The sequence below is a fragment of the Ovis canadensis genome, chromosome 23 (assembly GCF_042477335.2).
Source record: "Ovis canadensis isolate MfBH-ARS-UI-01 breed Bighorn chromosome 23, ARS-UI_OviCan_v2, whole genome shotgun sequence".
Lineage (NCBI taxonomy): Eukaryota > Metazoa > Chordata > Mammalia > Artiodactyla > Bovidae > Ovis > Ovis canadensis.
This window is the reverse complement of record NC_091267.1, coordinates 55919736-55933223: the sequence shown is the minus strand read 5'-3', so window position 1 is coordinate 55933223 and position 13488 is coordinate 55919736. Positions and strand designations below refer to the sequence as shown.

At 49.2% G+C, this 13488-nt stretch overlaps 1 protein-coding gene and 1 long non-coding RNA gene across 2 annotated transcripts; one reads left to right on the top strand and one right to left on the bottom strand.

Moving 5' to 3' along the window:
- Nucleotides 1-124: 124 nt before the first annotated feature.
- On the bottom strand, nucleotides 125-12123 carry NAPG (NSF attachment protein gamma). The gene is made up of 12 exons (XM_069569292.1): nucleotides 12043-12123; nucleotides 10137-10204; nucleotides 8362-8446; nucleotides 7540-7557; nucleotides 6848-6878; nucleotides 5772-5881; nucleotides 5597-5663; nucleotides 5251-5321; nucleotides 4110-4188; nucleotides 3137-3216; nucleotides 2568-2697; nucleotides 125-2196 (listed from the first exon to the last, which is right to left on the bottom strand). Exons 1-12 carry the CDS (start codon nucleotides 12096-12098, stop codon nucleotides 2053-2055), a joined length of 939 nt encoding a protein of 312 aa, XP_069425393.1. The 5' UTR covers nucleotides 12099-12123; the 3' UTR covers nucleotides 125-2052.
- A 96-nt stretch (nucleotides 12124-12219) lies between these two features.
- On the top strand, nucleotides 12220-13488 carry LOC138428503 (uncharacterized). The gene is made up of 2 exons (XR_011252473.1): nucleotides 12220-12603; nucleotides 13190-13488. It is a non-coding gene; the product is annotated as an uncharacterized lncRNA (long non-coding RNA).

Sequence of the window (13488 nt, the reverse complement as noted above, 5' to 3'; positions counted from 1 at the left end):
ACACACTGCTGTCTAGCAATGTGCTGTCTGGGACAGCTGGGCGCCTGGCAGTAGCTGACAATGTATCTTTGGAAAAAGGAAACAAGTCAAGCATAAAATATAATAAAAAGAACCACCACACCTGCATGGTTTCAGATTTTATTTTTGTAATTATCTTCCCATAGAAGCAATAATCAGCATTTCCATAACATTTAATATTATTCATCAAAGCTGGAAAAAAACAGGAATAAAGCACAGTTTCATACACAAATACCACACTCTGCATATGTACAGTTAAGTTCAATATATTAGACTCTGCAGACTGATTCACTCACACAGGACAGTACAGGGACTGCTGGGCTCTGAGAACGCGCATGTGGACCCTCTCCGGGAAAGGGACCACATGAGCTCAGACACCTTTCCCTGCTGTGACCACCACTCCCTGCTCCTGAGCACCCCCAAGGAGAACAGCTCCTGTGAGCAGGAAGAGGAGACACTTCTCGCCAGACCCCAGGCAGGAAACCCTGATGTCGGGAACAGCCACCTGCCCCGCATGTACCATAACCCGTGGGGGTGGGGTGGCGGTAGTCAGGGATGCCCAGGTTCCAGCCCCCTGCACTGGGAGGCCCACTCCCCAAGCCCTGCAGGACCCCCCGGCTCAGTACGCATTTTTGTTCTATTAATATGAAGGAAAAGAGAAGTGAAGCCTTTCTTCCAAGGCTGCACTGGATAACAGTCTACACAATGCAGTTGAGAGCATCTTCTAGGTGCGGCCGAATCTGCTGAGATGGCTGTGAACGAGCTCAAATGCACATTAAGGTGACTCCTGGAGGGTGGCTGGATGTGGAGGGCACAGCAGCAAGGACAAGTGTGCACTATTAACACATCACCGAGCACAAATGCTACTGAGACCAGCGTCCCCAAACAAGGGCTGGAAGGAGCCACTGCCCACAGACCACGTGGGTGCCAGGTTGGGGGGTAGGGGAGCACTCGAGGAGGATGTTCGTTAGTGTTCTGACCCGGACCTTCCAGAAAGAGTTCATCTACTGCCCACCTGCCCTGCAAGGACACTCCGTGGACTCTCCCAGAGCTCAGGGTGACCTTGTCCTCCCGTGACACTGCCTCTGTGTCCCCGGGAAGCCAGCAGACCTGAGCCCAGGAGGCCAGGTGGATGGCATCAGCTGCACTGCAGGGTCTGGGCTTCTTCCCACCAGGAGAGAAGGCTGAGCTCAGGCAGAGAACACCTTGAAGACAACCCATCAGGAGAGGCCAGGAAGGAACCGCACACCAGCACCCCGCCTGTGAAGGCAGTCCTGCTCTCAGCCACATGCGGGAGATTTACGGAGAGCGCCTCCACGTTGAGCTGAGGCCCTCAGGGGGAGGACAGGTCTGCGGGACTAAGGCCGGCCAACAGGCTGGCGGGTGAGGAGACCTGTCGCTGAGCTCTAGGAGGGAATGCCCACGGTCCAGGGAGAGCTGCAGATGTGCACAGGGCCCCTGGGACAGGCCACCGTCAAAATGTTCAGGCACCCACACGACACTCCAGGTGCGTCTTGTTCTGGGAGAAGTAACGTCGTAAGGCTCAGAACAGCCTCCTGGCCCACACTCCATCTGAAGGTTTAATAACTTAAATGTCTCTAATTATTACGGGGCATAAATCTCCTTATGAAAACAAATGTTTACAATATTACTTTGTTTAACCAGTAAACTTCACTTTTAGCAGCAATTATGAAATAAAATGCAAACAACTTTTCTAACAAATGACACGAGCCCAAGAGAAAAAACTGCCCATGCGTGTTACCCCTTTTGTTTAGAACAAGTCTGTCGAGAAATGGGTTTGCCAATTTTAAAATCAGCTATCGTATGACGTGATGGGATGTTTCTCTGTTAATTCCTGCTGGTGTCTGAGAAGAGCTCTTGTCAGGGAAAGAAAGGAAATGCTTCCAGGCACGGGGCAGAGCAGTGGTCCGGGAACCAGGAACGAGACTTGTCTTACAGCATCAGAGCCAGGACACCGTGAGTCCGGCCGCCCTCCGCGGAGTCTGGGGGTGAGTCATGCCGGCAGGGCCGAGCCTAGCACAGCCCCCCTGCGTACTCGTCCTCCTCATCCTCGGCGGCGGGGGCAGCGGTGCCTTCGGGCTTGGCCTGTGGGGGAGCTGCTGCCTTCTTCTTGACACCGCCTCCTGGGACCACCAGGCTCAGGCCCAGCTTTGCATACTGTCAATGACAAAGTGCAGCTCAGACTAGACATCCGGGCCTGACCTTCGATACCACGGCTCTCACCTGTGTGCCAAGGCCTGGTCTCTGCCCCCTGAAAACCTGGACACCACTCGGAGGGAAACACCGCCATAAAACCCAACACCGCTGGGCTGCAGGGTGGGGCCCTGACCAGTGTGGCCACTGCCTGAGGGGCCCCAAGACCCCATGAGCCTGACAGAAACTCAGTGACCTGGAGAGGGACCCGCAGACGGAGCGGGGGGTGCCACCACAGGATACCTGCTCCACGTGCTCCCTGTGAGCTTCCTTTCTAAGTGTCGGCCTCAGGGGAGGGGGCGGAGGCCAGGGCAGGGGGCGGGGTGGGCACTCACATCATTGTCCATGTACTTGAACAGCGGCGAGTTGCACACCTCGGCCACCTGGTCCTGGTCTTGCTGGTCATAGCCCTCCAGGAGCTGCTCCAGGGCAGCGCAGTCCTCGCTGCCATTGAAGCCGGGGATGCTGCCGGGACATACACATGGGTGTGGGCCCCACACACCTACCCCTGCGCACAGGTCTGATCACATACGAGCACAGGTCACGCCCAGGACGGTTACCAGCAGAGGACCTGGGGCCCAGGTGTCGGGGGGCCTAGCCTCAGGCTGCTCACATCACCTGTGAGAAAACCCCTTATCCTGACCTTCCTGAAACATATACCTGAGGACTTTCTCTTTTCTTATATGGCAAACATCACAAAATTACTCAAGTCACTCACTTCCACAGAAGCACCAGGAGAAAAACAGCAAAGAACCCAACTCATAAAAACCCTGCTGCAAAAGCTGAAAGGCTCGCCATGTCCTCGCCCTGTGCTGAACTTCACGGAAAACAAAAGCCCCGCCTCTGAGGGCAGGGCCACCCGCGCCAGCAGAGCTGGGCAGCAGGGCGCACGGCCGGGCCTCACCTGTAGCTCTCGCGGACACAGCGCTCAGCCGCCACGTAGTCGTTTCTGTGCAGGTGCACCAAGACCTGGGCGATTGTTTTCTGAAACAAAAGGGAGGGTTAGGGCAGGTTCACATCCATGCCAAAGCCGATTCCACGACACCTGCAATGTGACTTGGTTTGCATCTGACGTTCATCTCCATTTTCAGATGAGGCCCACCCGCTACTGGGTTTCGGACCTCGCTGTTTCAGCTCTAAAACTCTCATTTCGTTCATTTATAGTTTCTATTAAAAAAAAAAAAAGTCCCTCTATCTACAGCTCCACCAGTGCTGCCCTTGGTCGCGTGGAGCAGCTGTCACAGCCACTTTACGGTCTAGATCTGCTGAGCCAACACCTGGGTCTCTTCTCTGACAACCGCCACATCTTCCTGACTCCCTCTGTCCAGTCACTGGCCTGTGGCACCTGCACCAACCCGCCCACCATCCCAGGCTCAGGCCACACATTAGGTCTGCTTCCTGGGCAGTGGCTCTGGTCTTAGTTCAGCCCCTCTGCTCTGGGCCTGGCGACCCCCCGAAACACACATGCACACACACTCGGGAGCCCCCTCCTGCAGCCCTCCTCTCTGGGCCCCTTTTCCTAGCTCCTCCCGCTGTAGAGACAGGGTTTCTACGGGGGCCTCTTCCCCAGACCCTCTGGTTAGAAGATGGGGGGTGCCTCTCTCGAAGCTAAGAGGCAGAGGGGACATGAAGTCAGAAGTCTTCCCACCCGCTCAATGCTCAGAGTCCTCAGGGCACTGTCTCCTGTGCCCTGCCCAGCAGTGCTGGCTGTTGACCAGCAGGAGAGAGGCAACAGGATTACTCCATCTCAGCCAAAAACAGAGGTCCAGAAGGTATTACTTTAAAAAATTAACAAATGTTCATAGAACACGGTCTCAGGCACAGTTATACCAATATGGTCCAAAGAAAAGCCAAAACTAAGCACTTTGAAAGCATACCTTATAACAAGTTGGATAATTCTCAATTTCCTTATAAATGTTTTTCTCTTTCTGAATAGAGAGTGCCGCCTCATCAAACCTGAAGACAAAACAAGAAATGCTGAACAAGGCAGGTCTAAGTGCCCCACAGCAGAGACCATGGTGTGACGTGTCTGACGTCACAGGTTCTAGAGAAATGAAGGTGGCATCGGGCTCTGTTAGCCACCGCCCCGCGCCCTCCGAGAGCTCCACGAAGTCGGTGTGACTACTGCATCTGACTTGCCCTCCCCGACCCCCAGCAGACAGAGCAAGAGGACTTCAGGACAGGCTGCTTCATATGGGAGTCGGGTCTGGTAAGGACCATCCAATAATGAGCATCTATCAGATTCAACTAACTGCTCTGCGAGCGGCTGTGAGAAGCCCTGGAGAGACCAGGCCTGACTCCACCATCACAGAGCCCTCTCCTTCCTTGGAAGTCCATGCAGATGCCCCAGGAGCACTGGCTGCTGCAAGAACGACCCCCACCGTGTCCGCATCCTCAAGCGCCCACGCCAGCCTCGTCAGGCCCTGACAGCTCCTGGGGCCCAAAACAAGCAGTGATGGGGGAGGGGGAACAGAGTGGGCAGCCAGGGAGCGGTGAGCAAACGTCCTCCTCGACACCACGATCGTCAACAGTCACCTTCTCCTGTCCACTCGCACACATTCTCCTCTGCATAGCTTTATTAATAATGGAGATAGGTTACTAAGCTTAAACTGCAGTGAAGTAAAAACAAGGAAATTCTACAGGATCCTAGTTATCTGGGATCCAGCTACTCATGCTGTGTGTGGGTACTAAGTCTGAAGGATAAAATGGTAAACAACCTGTGTGATGACACTGTCTGGCTGTCGGGAATCCGTCCACGTTCCTGGGTGAGCGCTACAGATACTTGTTCCCCAGAGACATCACGACGTTCCCCCCAACCCAGGTAACAGACCAGACAGCCGTCTCTAGAGCAGCCGAGCCAGGTCTTAGAGCAGCAGCAGGCCTTTCCATGTTTAACCCAAGGTGCTGCTGTATTATGGGCCTGGTGCGCCCCGGGTTGCACCCGAACGATCAACAAGCCCTTGCCTAAACATGGCCTTGAGGTCACAGGTCACAGGAGCACAGTGGTGTGAGACGTACCTGCGCCCGCGCACCAGCAGCCGGGAGGCTTTCCCCAGGAGTTCGACAGCCTGCCGCAGGCGCTCTTCATTCTGTCGATCCAAGAGAAGAGTGCGTGGGCGGCTTTAAGGCAGGAATTTTTCTCCTCCCCCAACAATCATCTGATTAAAAAGTAACCGCACTGGATGGGGGGAGGGGATGGGGGAGGGACAGGGTTGGGAGAAGTGGGGGCAGTGACACCAAAGCCACTAGAACCCATCTCACTGCTCACAGAAGAAGAGTTCACTTGTGAGCTTTCAAAGTAGCCGCTGTGTTTCTCACGAAACTAAACAGTCTAAGTCTACTTAGAGAAAACAAATTCACTTACTTCAAACACATTGGCTGTCTGCTGATATAACTGCACAGCCTTTTCTGGATCTACATTCTCTATCAGCCTAAATGAAACAAGAATACCTGACTTATACACGAAACAGAAAACTTGTTTTCACTGGACTTTCATCAAAACAAAAAGACTCCCAGGCGGAGCCCCTGTCCACACTCACTTCCCGGCCCGCTCCAGGGCCATGGCGGCCGTGTCTGGGGTGCCGTTCTCCAGGTACATCATGCTGGCCTTCTCGATCAGGTGAACAGCCTCTGGGAGTTTCTGCATCTCCTTTAGGCAAACAATAGGGCACAAAGCAGTAAATGCATAAATTAAAAAATACAGAATTAACAATCTGAAACTGGAGAAGGCAAAAGACCCAAAACATGACACAATACACATACTGAAAATGAAACGCCTTTGCAAGGTCACTCTCCCCATCAGGCTGCCTTCTGCCAAACCAGAAACACACCAATTGATCCTGCAGAGCCCAGTCCTTCACGGGGTTTCAGAGAAACTACACAAACAGGAGAAGCCCACTTGCTCTTCAGTGTTTCCTGAGCAGCTACAGTTCCTGGAATACTCAGGAGTGACTGCTACACACAAGGCCTGTGCGAACCAGGCCGCAAACCAGGAGCCCAAGGGCTGGGTCTCATTTCCAAGGTCACTGTGCTTTAACCATCTGCATCTCATAATCAGACACGCCCATAGAAGGTCTTTTGGTGGCTTCATATATTAAAATACCAAAAGCATCAGCAGGCTCATGCCCCCACACGGCACTGGCGAGCAGGGCAGAGTGGCAGCTGTGGGGACCTACCCACTCCTGGTAGCTGCATTTCTCCCCACCCCCACCACGTCCAGGCCTGCCTCCTCCATTTCAGCCATACCCCTGTGTGCACTTGCGCTTGCAACCCTCTTACTCTGAGTGCCGTCAACAGAGTAACTCTATGTATCTTACTAGTAAACTGAGTCTCAGCATCACGTGAGCCATACATCTAGCATCCCCAATCCAAACCTTTTTTAAAAACTGGAAAAAATCATGAAAAAGTGAAGTGTAAAGTTTACAGGTGTTATCTACTCTAGGCTGACGCACTGCGTCTCCATGCTGACCTTGCAGGGCTTGTTTTCAAACCTGCCCATTCATCTTTGACTAAGCTGACAAATCCTTGAGGATATCACACTTGCTGGTCTCGTCCTTAAGACTACAAACCATAACTCATTTTACCTACAGGGCAGATGTGCCCCAACATCACTGACCTTCAGCATCATGCCGGCTTGCTCGTATGCTCTGCAGAGAGAATACAAGTTCTCAGATGAGATCCTGATGGGAGGAGAAACCTCCTACCAGACACGAGAAGTTGCGTCAGTTCAAACTGGCTCAGGCAATACATACTTACTTTAGGCCCTTGTTACAACACAACGAAATTTTTCTTCCATTTATCTATGTGGGCAACAATACCTTAGAAACAGCAGGCATCTAAGGTAAAGAGACTTCTCTTTGCCAATGCAAAATTAAGTAAAGCTCACAGAAGCTAACTGACTTTCTACCTGACAAACCTAAATCCAAGTTTTGAAACAGATATTTTTTTCTCCTCAGAAGCGAAAGAAAATTTTCTGCTTCTCTGAACAGGCACCAGTAGCTATATTAAGAAAGAGGGGAAAAACAGGGTTTCTAACTCACTTGTTTTTTCACAGGTTAGTAAACAAAATGGTCCTAAAAATATGATGGTGATTTAAACACTGAATATCTTAGTGAGGAGTGACTTCATTTTTAAGGTTCAGGTGAAGACTGAAACAAATGTAAAGCACTATTTTATTTACAGCAGTACACATGAATTCACTATTTCTGGGCTTATAACTAGGAAAAATTTACTGACCTAAGGGAACGGAGCAACACTTAAAACATAATAACCTACAAATACATGAACACATAAAAGAAATTTACTTACTTGGCAGCGTGAAAAAGGCTGAATAGATGTAATAAAGTCACAATTAAGGGGAAAAAAAAAAAACAGTTTCTAAAGATCCATTATTTTAAAAAGCAAGGCTAACTAAATCACTGCCCCAATCTGTTCAAAAAGGCAAACTCCACAAACCAGGTAAGTCAGTTTCAGTCAGTTCAGTAGCTCAGTCGTGTCCAACTCTCTGCGGCCCTATAAATCGCAGCACGCCAGGCCTCCCTGTCCATCACCATCTCCCAGAGTCAACCAGGTAAAGAGATCATTTAATGCCTGAGGATGTCTACTAAAACCTACGCAATTGACAAAAACACTGACAAAACACCACACAGGTCTTTAAGCTACTCCTATTATGCATTAATCTGATGTTTTACTAAAAATGCAAGATTACTATAACCGTAATCTGCACGTGAAGTAAAGCAAACATTTTTTAGTCAAGAAGATTATAAAATACCTCAGGAAAATTTGTTTTCAACTACTTAAAAACTTTCTTTCAAATTTTTTTTTAGGAAGACTATCCTCTGAAAATAGTTACACAGCGGCCTCTCTGTCGACCTGCACCACCTCTTCGCTTTTCAGCACCTGTCTCTTGCATCTCCCTCATTTCATCCCAAGTAAAACCATCATCGAGCAAATCCAGAATCAATGAACTCTCCAAGGCAGCTCTGCAAAGCAGTGTGGATCACGATCAAGTCTCCATAAACCACCTTCAGAGTTTAGACATGCAGAGTTGTTCTAAGAGGCTTCTAAGCTAACAGCACTGTACCCCACAGGCAGCAAACTCATAACCATTTCCAAAGGTTGAAAAGATACGCCCTGTTGTTCTCATGGGCCACAGCTTCCTTCAGGCAGGCGTCTTTTGCTTGCTCAAACTGTTTGGCATTCTTAAAAGCAACAGCTGAAACAGAGGAAAATAAAAACAGATTTTCTATTTCCATCATTTAAAAAAAAACCTCAAATGAATCACTACTGAAATCTGCATGATATGTAAGGTATTAGAAAATAAACTTAACAATCAAATACTTAGGAAATTTCATAAAATTATAAATACTACTTTTTTCTACACCATTTGCTTGTAACTTTTTTGGTTATCAATAATCTACAAGTATTTTCAAAAGTTTTTTTTTTTAACTCTTTCTAACACCAGCACGTACACTTTGAAGAACTTAGATCACATCAATCGAGCAACAATGCAAACAGGCGTCATCACAAAGACAGCTCCTTTCCTCACCAGTTTCACAGTTTACAACAGAAACGGTACTCAGTTATAGTTTATTCTATTTAAATTATTTTGAAACTGAAGTCCAATAAGCACACTCAATATTTTTATAATCTTTTTTAGCACAATCTTTAATTACTATTTTATAGACTTTGGAAAGTTCATGAAGTGTTGCTTACAAATAAGTGAAAAGTATACTGCTTTAAGAAAATATTACTTGCTAAAAACACTCTTAAAATTATCTTAAAATGCTGAAAATAAACAAACAATAAACTATTTTATCCCTGAATTTCTACATTTTGCTGTCATAAAACTTTACTGATGAAATGTATCTTGCATAATCCCTTAAAGAAAACAAACAATGTTTTAACAGGAAAATCTGACTTGGAAGTACTTATTTCTGAAAGCAGAAATGGTCTCAGATGCATATAGAACAGTTTCATGTTAAATTTCCCTTATGGAGGAGATCTGCAAAATGTCATGCTCTCCAGTTACAAAAACATTCTTGTATGAAGCGTCCATAAAACCCATGTAAAATGTGAACCTGTAATTATTTTAATAATTATTCTCTAGAAACTATATCCTACATTGTGCCAATTAGTTTTAATTTTTTCTGACTTCTTTATTCCTGGTGATATACTAAAACTAAAGTCTGCTAAAAGCAGATTTCTTAGGTGATTTCTACCCAAGGCTAACACATGTGATCACAACCACCGCAGAAGCACACAATAAAACGTGTTCAGCCTATTTCAAAATCATACTATGCTTTATGTCCAAAATCATCACAGATACGCTGAAAGCTGTCATTCCATAACTGAAAATGCTGAATTTGTAATAAGTTCTCTTTCTGTTGGAAATTTCAGACTGCTTTTATCTTATATGCAAACCAAGATATTAAAATATGCCTATAAACTTAACGTTGGATGAAAAACTATCAGCACATCTCTGACCAAGGCTGTAAAGAACAAGAGGCTAACACGCGCTGTGCACAAACAACTGCTGAGAATGAGGCTTACGCGCTTTACAAAGTGAACCAAAAAAGTCTTTATTCAGAAACAGCTGGGAGAAAAGTATGACAACTCCTGGAAGTATATAGTATGAACTGACTGCACTTCAAGAACACGCTAATGATGCTAAAAGCCCACAGCTGCGCCCACCCCACAGTCTGCCCTCATGGGAGAGGGACGCAGCCGGGTTTGCAACTCGGCACTCAAGACACCTGCAAACAGAACCTAGAAAAGCACAGGGTCTGGGCAGGTCTTTGGTTGTTTTTTCTAACAACTAAGATGCTACAGGAAGCACTAAGAGTGAGAATTATGCTGAGACCAACATAACACACTGCAGGAGGCAGGACAACTGTCACAGATACCTGCTTTTCCATACTCAGAAGCAGCGCTGTCATAATCCGGCTTCCATTTCAAAAAACCAGTTTTCAGGCTAAATGAAAGGAAGATACAGTTAACAGAAGTTATCAACCACATTCTTAAGTCAGAACCCTGCTTGTAAGGACTTTGTAGGTCTGTAAATAGGGAGAGAGGGGAACCATCAACTGGAAAGTCCCCATTAGTCTACCTCCATCCAAAGTTCCTGGACACACTTCATCACTTTCCCTCCCACTGTCACAGACATGGTCTCCCCCTTCTGAAATGTCTACATAACATCCAAGGAGAGTTGAGGTAATCACTGCCTGGTCCCCAGACGAGCAGTGCCAGTATTTGCTGCTAGCTCGCTAGAAATGTATGAATTGTTAAGCCTCCCCCAGCCCTGCTGAACCGGAAACAGGGTAGCATCAGCAGCATCCAGGGTGTAACAAGCCCTGAGGTGCACTAAAGCCTGGGACAGTCGAGGTACCGCAGTGAGCAGCTGGATTCCTGAGACTGCAGCTCAGGAGAGGCACAGATAACCTGAGCCATCAACACAGGCCACACCAGCGCCCAGTTAAGATCCTCCAAGGAGACTGCAGAGCGAGGCCAGAAAGACAAACCCTCAGAGGGACAGAGGGCGGCAGCAGGAAGTCTGCAATGAGCTGCAGTGGACAGCAAGGGCAACCAGAGGGCAGGGCAACATGGGGAGGAGAGCAGGACTGGAGAACAAGAGCAGCTGCTCTCCAGGACCACAGGCCAATCGATCCTGAGCCCACATCTCCGTGTCCTTTCCGTTGATGCTTTCTGTAACTTCAGACTTACAGCTTAAACTAACCCTGTGACTGTCAAACTTAGGTATGCATGCTGCTGCTGCTGCTGCTGCTGCTAAGTCACTTCAGTCGTGTCCGATTCTGTGCGACCCCATAGATGGCAGCCCACCAGGCTCCCCCGTCCCTGGGATTCTCCAGGCAAGAACACTGGGTGTGCATAAGAATTGCTAAATAAAACACCATCTTAAATTCTGAATTCAGTTAGTGAAAGCCAAGGAATCAGGGGGGCACCTTAACTGAGAGAGGGGGAAGCCCCTATAGCCTGCAGACGTTCAGCCTTTCTTGTGTTCCTTTTAATTTGCCAATTAAAGTTTATATTTGTGTAACTCTACTGTAAGGTTCAAATTTGTAAACAACTCTCAAGCTAAGAAAAACAAAACGGTTAAAATGCAGCTTGTCTACTCTAATCCACAAAATTGAGAAAGCATCGCAATAAAGCAAAATTCTAATCCCCATCCCTACCCCGAAGTCCTCATTATATTTTCCACCGTGTGTGTGTGTGTGTGTGCGCTCGCGCGCACTCAGTCGTGTCCGACTCTCTGTGACCCCATGGACTGTAGCCGGCCAGGCTCCTCTGTCGTTGGGATTCTCCAGGCAAGAATACCGGAGTGGGTTGCCATTCCCTTCTCCAGGGTTCCTGACCCAGGGGTGGAAACCGCGTCTCCAGCTCTGTCAGATGGATTCTTTACCACTGAGTCACCTGGGAAGCCCCATTGTCTACCAGAACTTTTAAAATTCCACCAAAGACAAGACACATCCGTTAAGTCATCTTGTTGCTACACTTGGGAAAAGCTAGAGATTTTAAAACATAGTTGGGCCAGGTAACTGCCCAAAGAGCCAGGAACCAGGAGCACCTGCGCGAAGATACAGAGAGATGCGCTCGGAGCCGGCAGCGCCCCCACCGCCCAAGGCACGCCCACTTCCGGCGGCGGAAGGCAGCGCTTCCGGGGCGCGGCGGCCCCCACCCCGTCCGCCCGGCTCCGCCCCCGCGGCAGAGCCCCCCACCTGGTGCTGACTCAGACTGGCCTAGGAGGCGCCGACCCCGGCGCTCGCCCAAGGCCGCGCTGGGCCCCTCACTCACTATTTCTCTGCTTTGGCCAGGTGTTCCAGCCCCTCGTTTATCTTCTGAGCCGCCATCTCCGCGGCGCGGCCCTGACGTGGAGGCCGAGAGCCCGCCGAGTGGGCGTGGGAACGCCGAAGAGGAGGCCGGGACGGCGCCGCCGCCGTACTACCGGGGCTCACAGGGCTCAAACCTAGCGCAGCGAAGCGGCCCGGAAGCCGCGTAGGCGCTATGCAGACAGACGTTATGCAGGCAGACGTTGTGCAGGCGCAGAGCGCGCGGAATGGTCGCACGCGTGGCTCCTGCGCAGGCGCGGTGGGTAGAGAAGGAGGTTCGTGCATCTATTGCCGGGGTTGAGCTCAGGTGTGTTGAGCACCTGTTATGTATCAGGTGCGGTTCTAACCACGGCAGGTCTGCAGGGAGTGCAACAGGCCGGACCCCACGCCGATGGACCTCACCTCCCTCTCCCAAGAATGCGCGTGGGCGTTGCGATCTGTTCCTTTCCTTCTTCGGCCGGAACAGTCTGGATCATTCATCCTACATCTGGGCCAAACGTCTGTCAGTCAATCTGCAAACTCGACTGTGCGTCCGGGTCACTGCTGGGTAACCACGGGCTGATGCTCATCAGTGCGCGGCGGTTGAAGGTCGGGGGCAAGGGATTCGCAGAAATACTAGCAAACCAGCTGCCGACCCACGACTCACGGTGGTTCCAGCATATAAGTGGACCCACACAATTCATCCCATGTTGTTTAAGGGTCAAGTGTATTGTATTAATAATAACTCACATTACGCCCATTTAGGTGCATGGACGGATTATAGATTTCCAAATGTTTTTAAAGAAAAAATCACAGTGAACTTTACTGCATATGGGGCTTTTTTGAAATTTCACTAATAATTTGAAAGTTGGGCTTGAGAGTTTACTAGGTTTGATTGAAGCGGGCTGTCAAGTGGCTTTCTCCCCCCTCTCTCAGGTTCTGCGGTCAGAGGCCTGTGGGCTCTGTGTCCTGCAGTTCCGCCTAGGAACACCAGGTGGCACTACGTGCACGTGCTTTTACAACCTGGAAGTACCCAAACAAAAGAGATGATGACATTAGATGACAGGGTCAAATTCGGTTTTGCTTTCTTACTGAACTTTTCACATAAAAGCGATGCTCTCACTATGTTGTAGGTAAGTTATGCAGTGCTGCCCAAGAGCTCTGAGTGCAGTAGAGCTGGGACGATCTACAGTATTGATGTCCAACATAAGCCACTTTCGCAGGTGCTTGAACCAGCACAGTCCTCTTGATGAGCATCACTCAAGACGGAGAAGAAACTGCTGCACAGCGTGGCATGAAGTATCTTAGTTCCCTAATCAGAGATTGCACCTGTTCCCCCTGCACTGGAAGCTCGGTGTCTTAACCACTGACCACCAGGGAAGTCCCTTGTTCCCTTTGAATAAAAGGGAATAAAACCACCTACTGACTTGGC

Bases quoted from the DNA above. Each gene is read 5' to 3' on its own strand.
- NAPG (XM_069569292.1), bottom strand. From the start codon at position 12,098: ATGGCGGCTCAGAAGATAAACGAGGGGCTGGAACACCTGGCCAAAGCA. The intron at 4,189-5,250 runs GTACGTCTCACA...TTTTGTCTTCAG, and splicing joins CTGCTGGTGCGCGGGCGCAG to GTTTGATGAGGCGGCACTCT. The intron at 2,197-2,567 runs GTGAGTGCCCAC...TGTCATTGACAG, and splicing joins TCAAGTACATGGACAATGAT to TATGCAAAGCTGGGCCTGAG.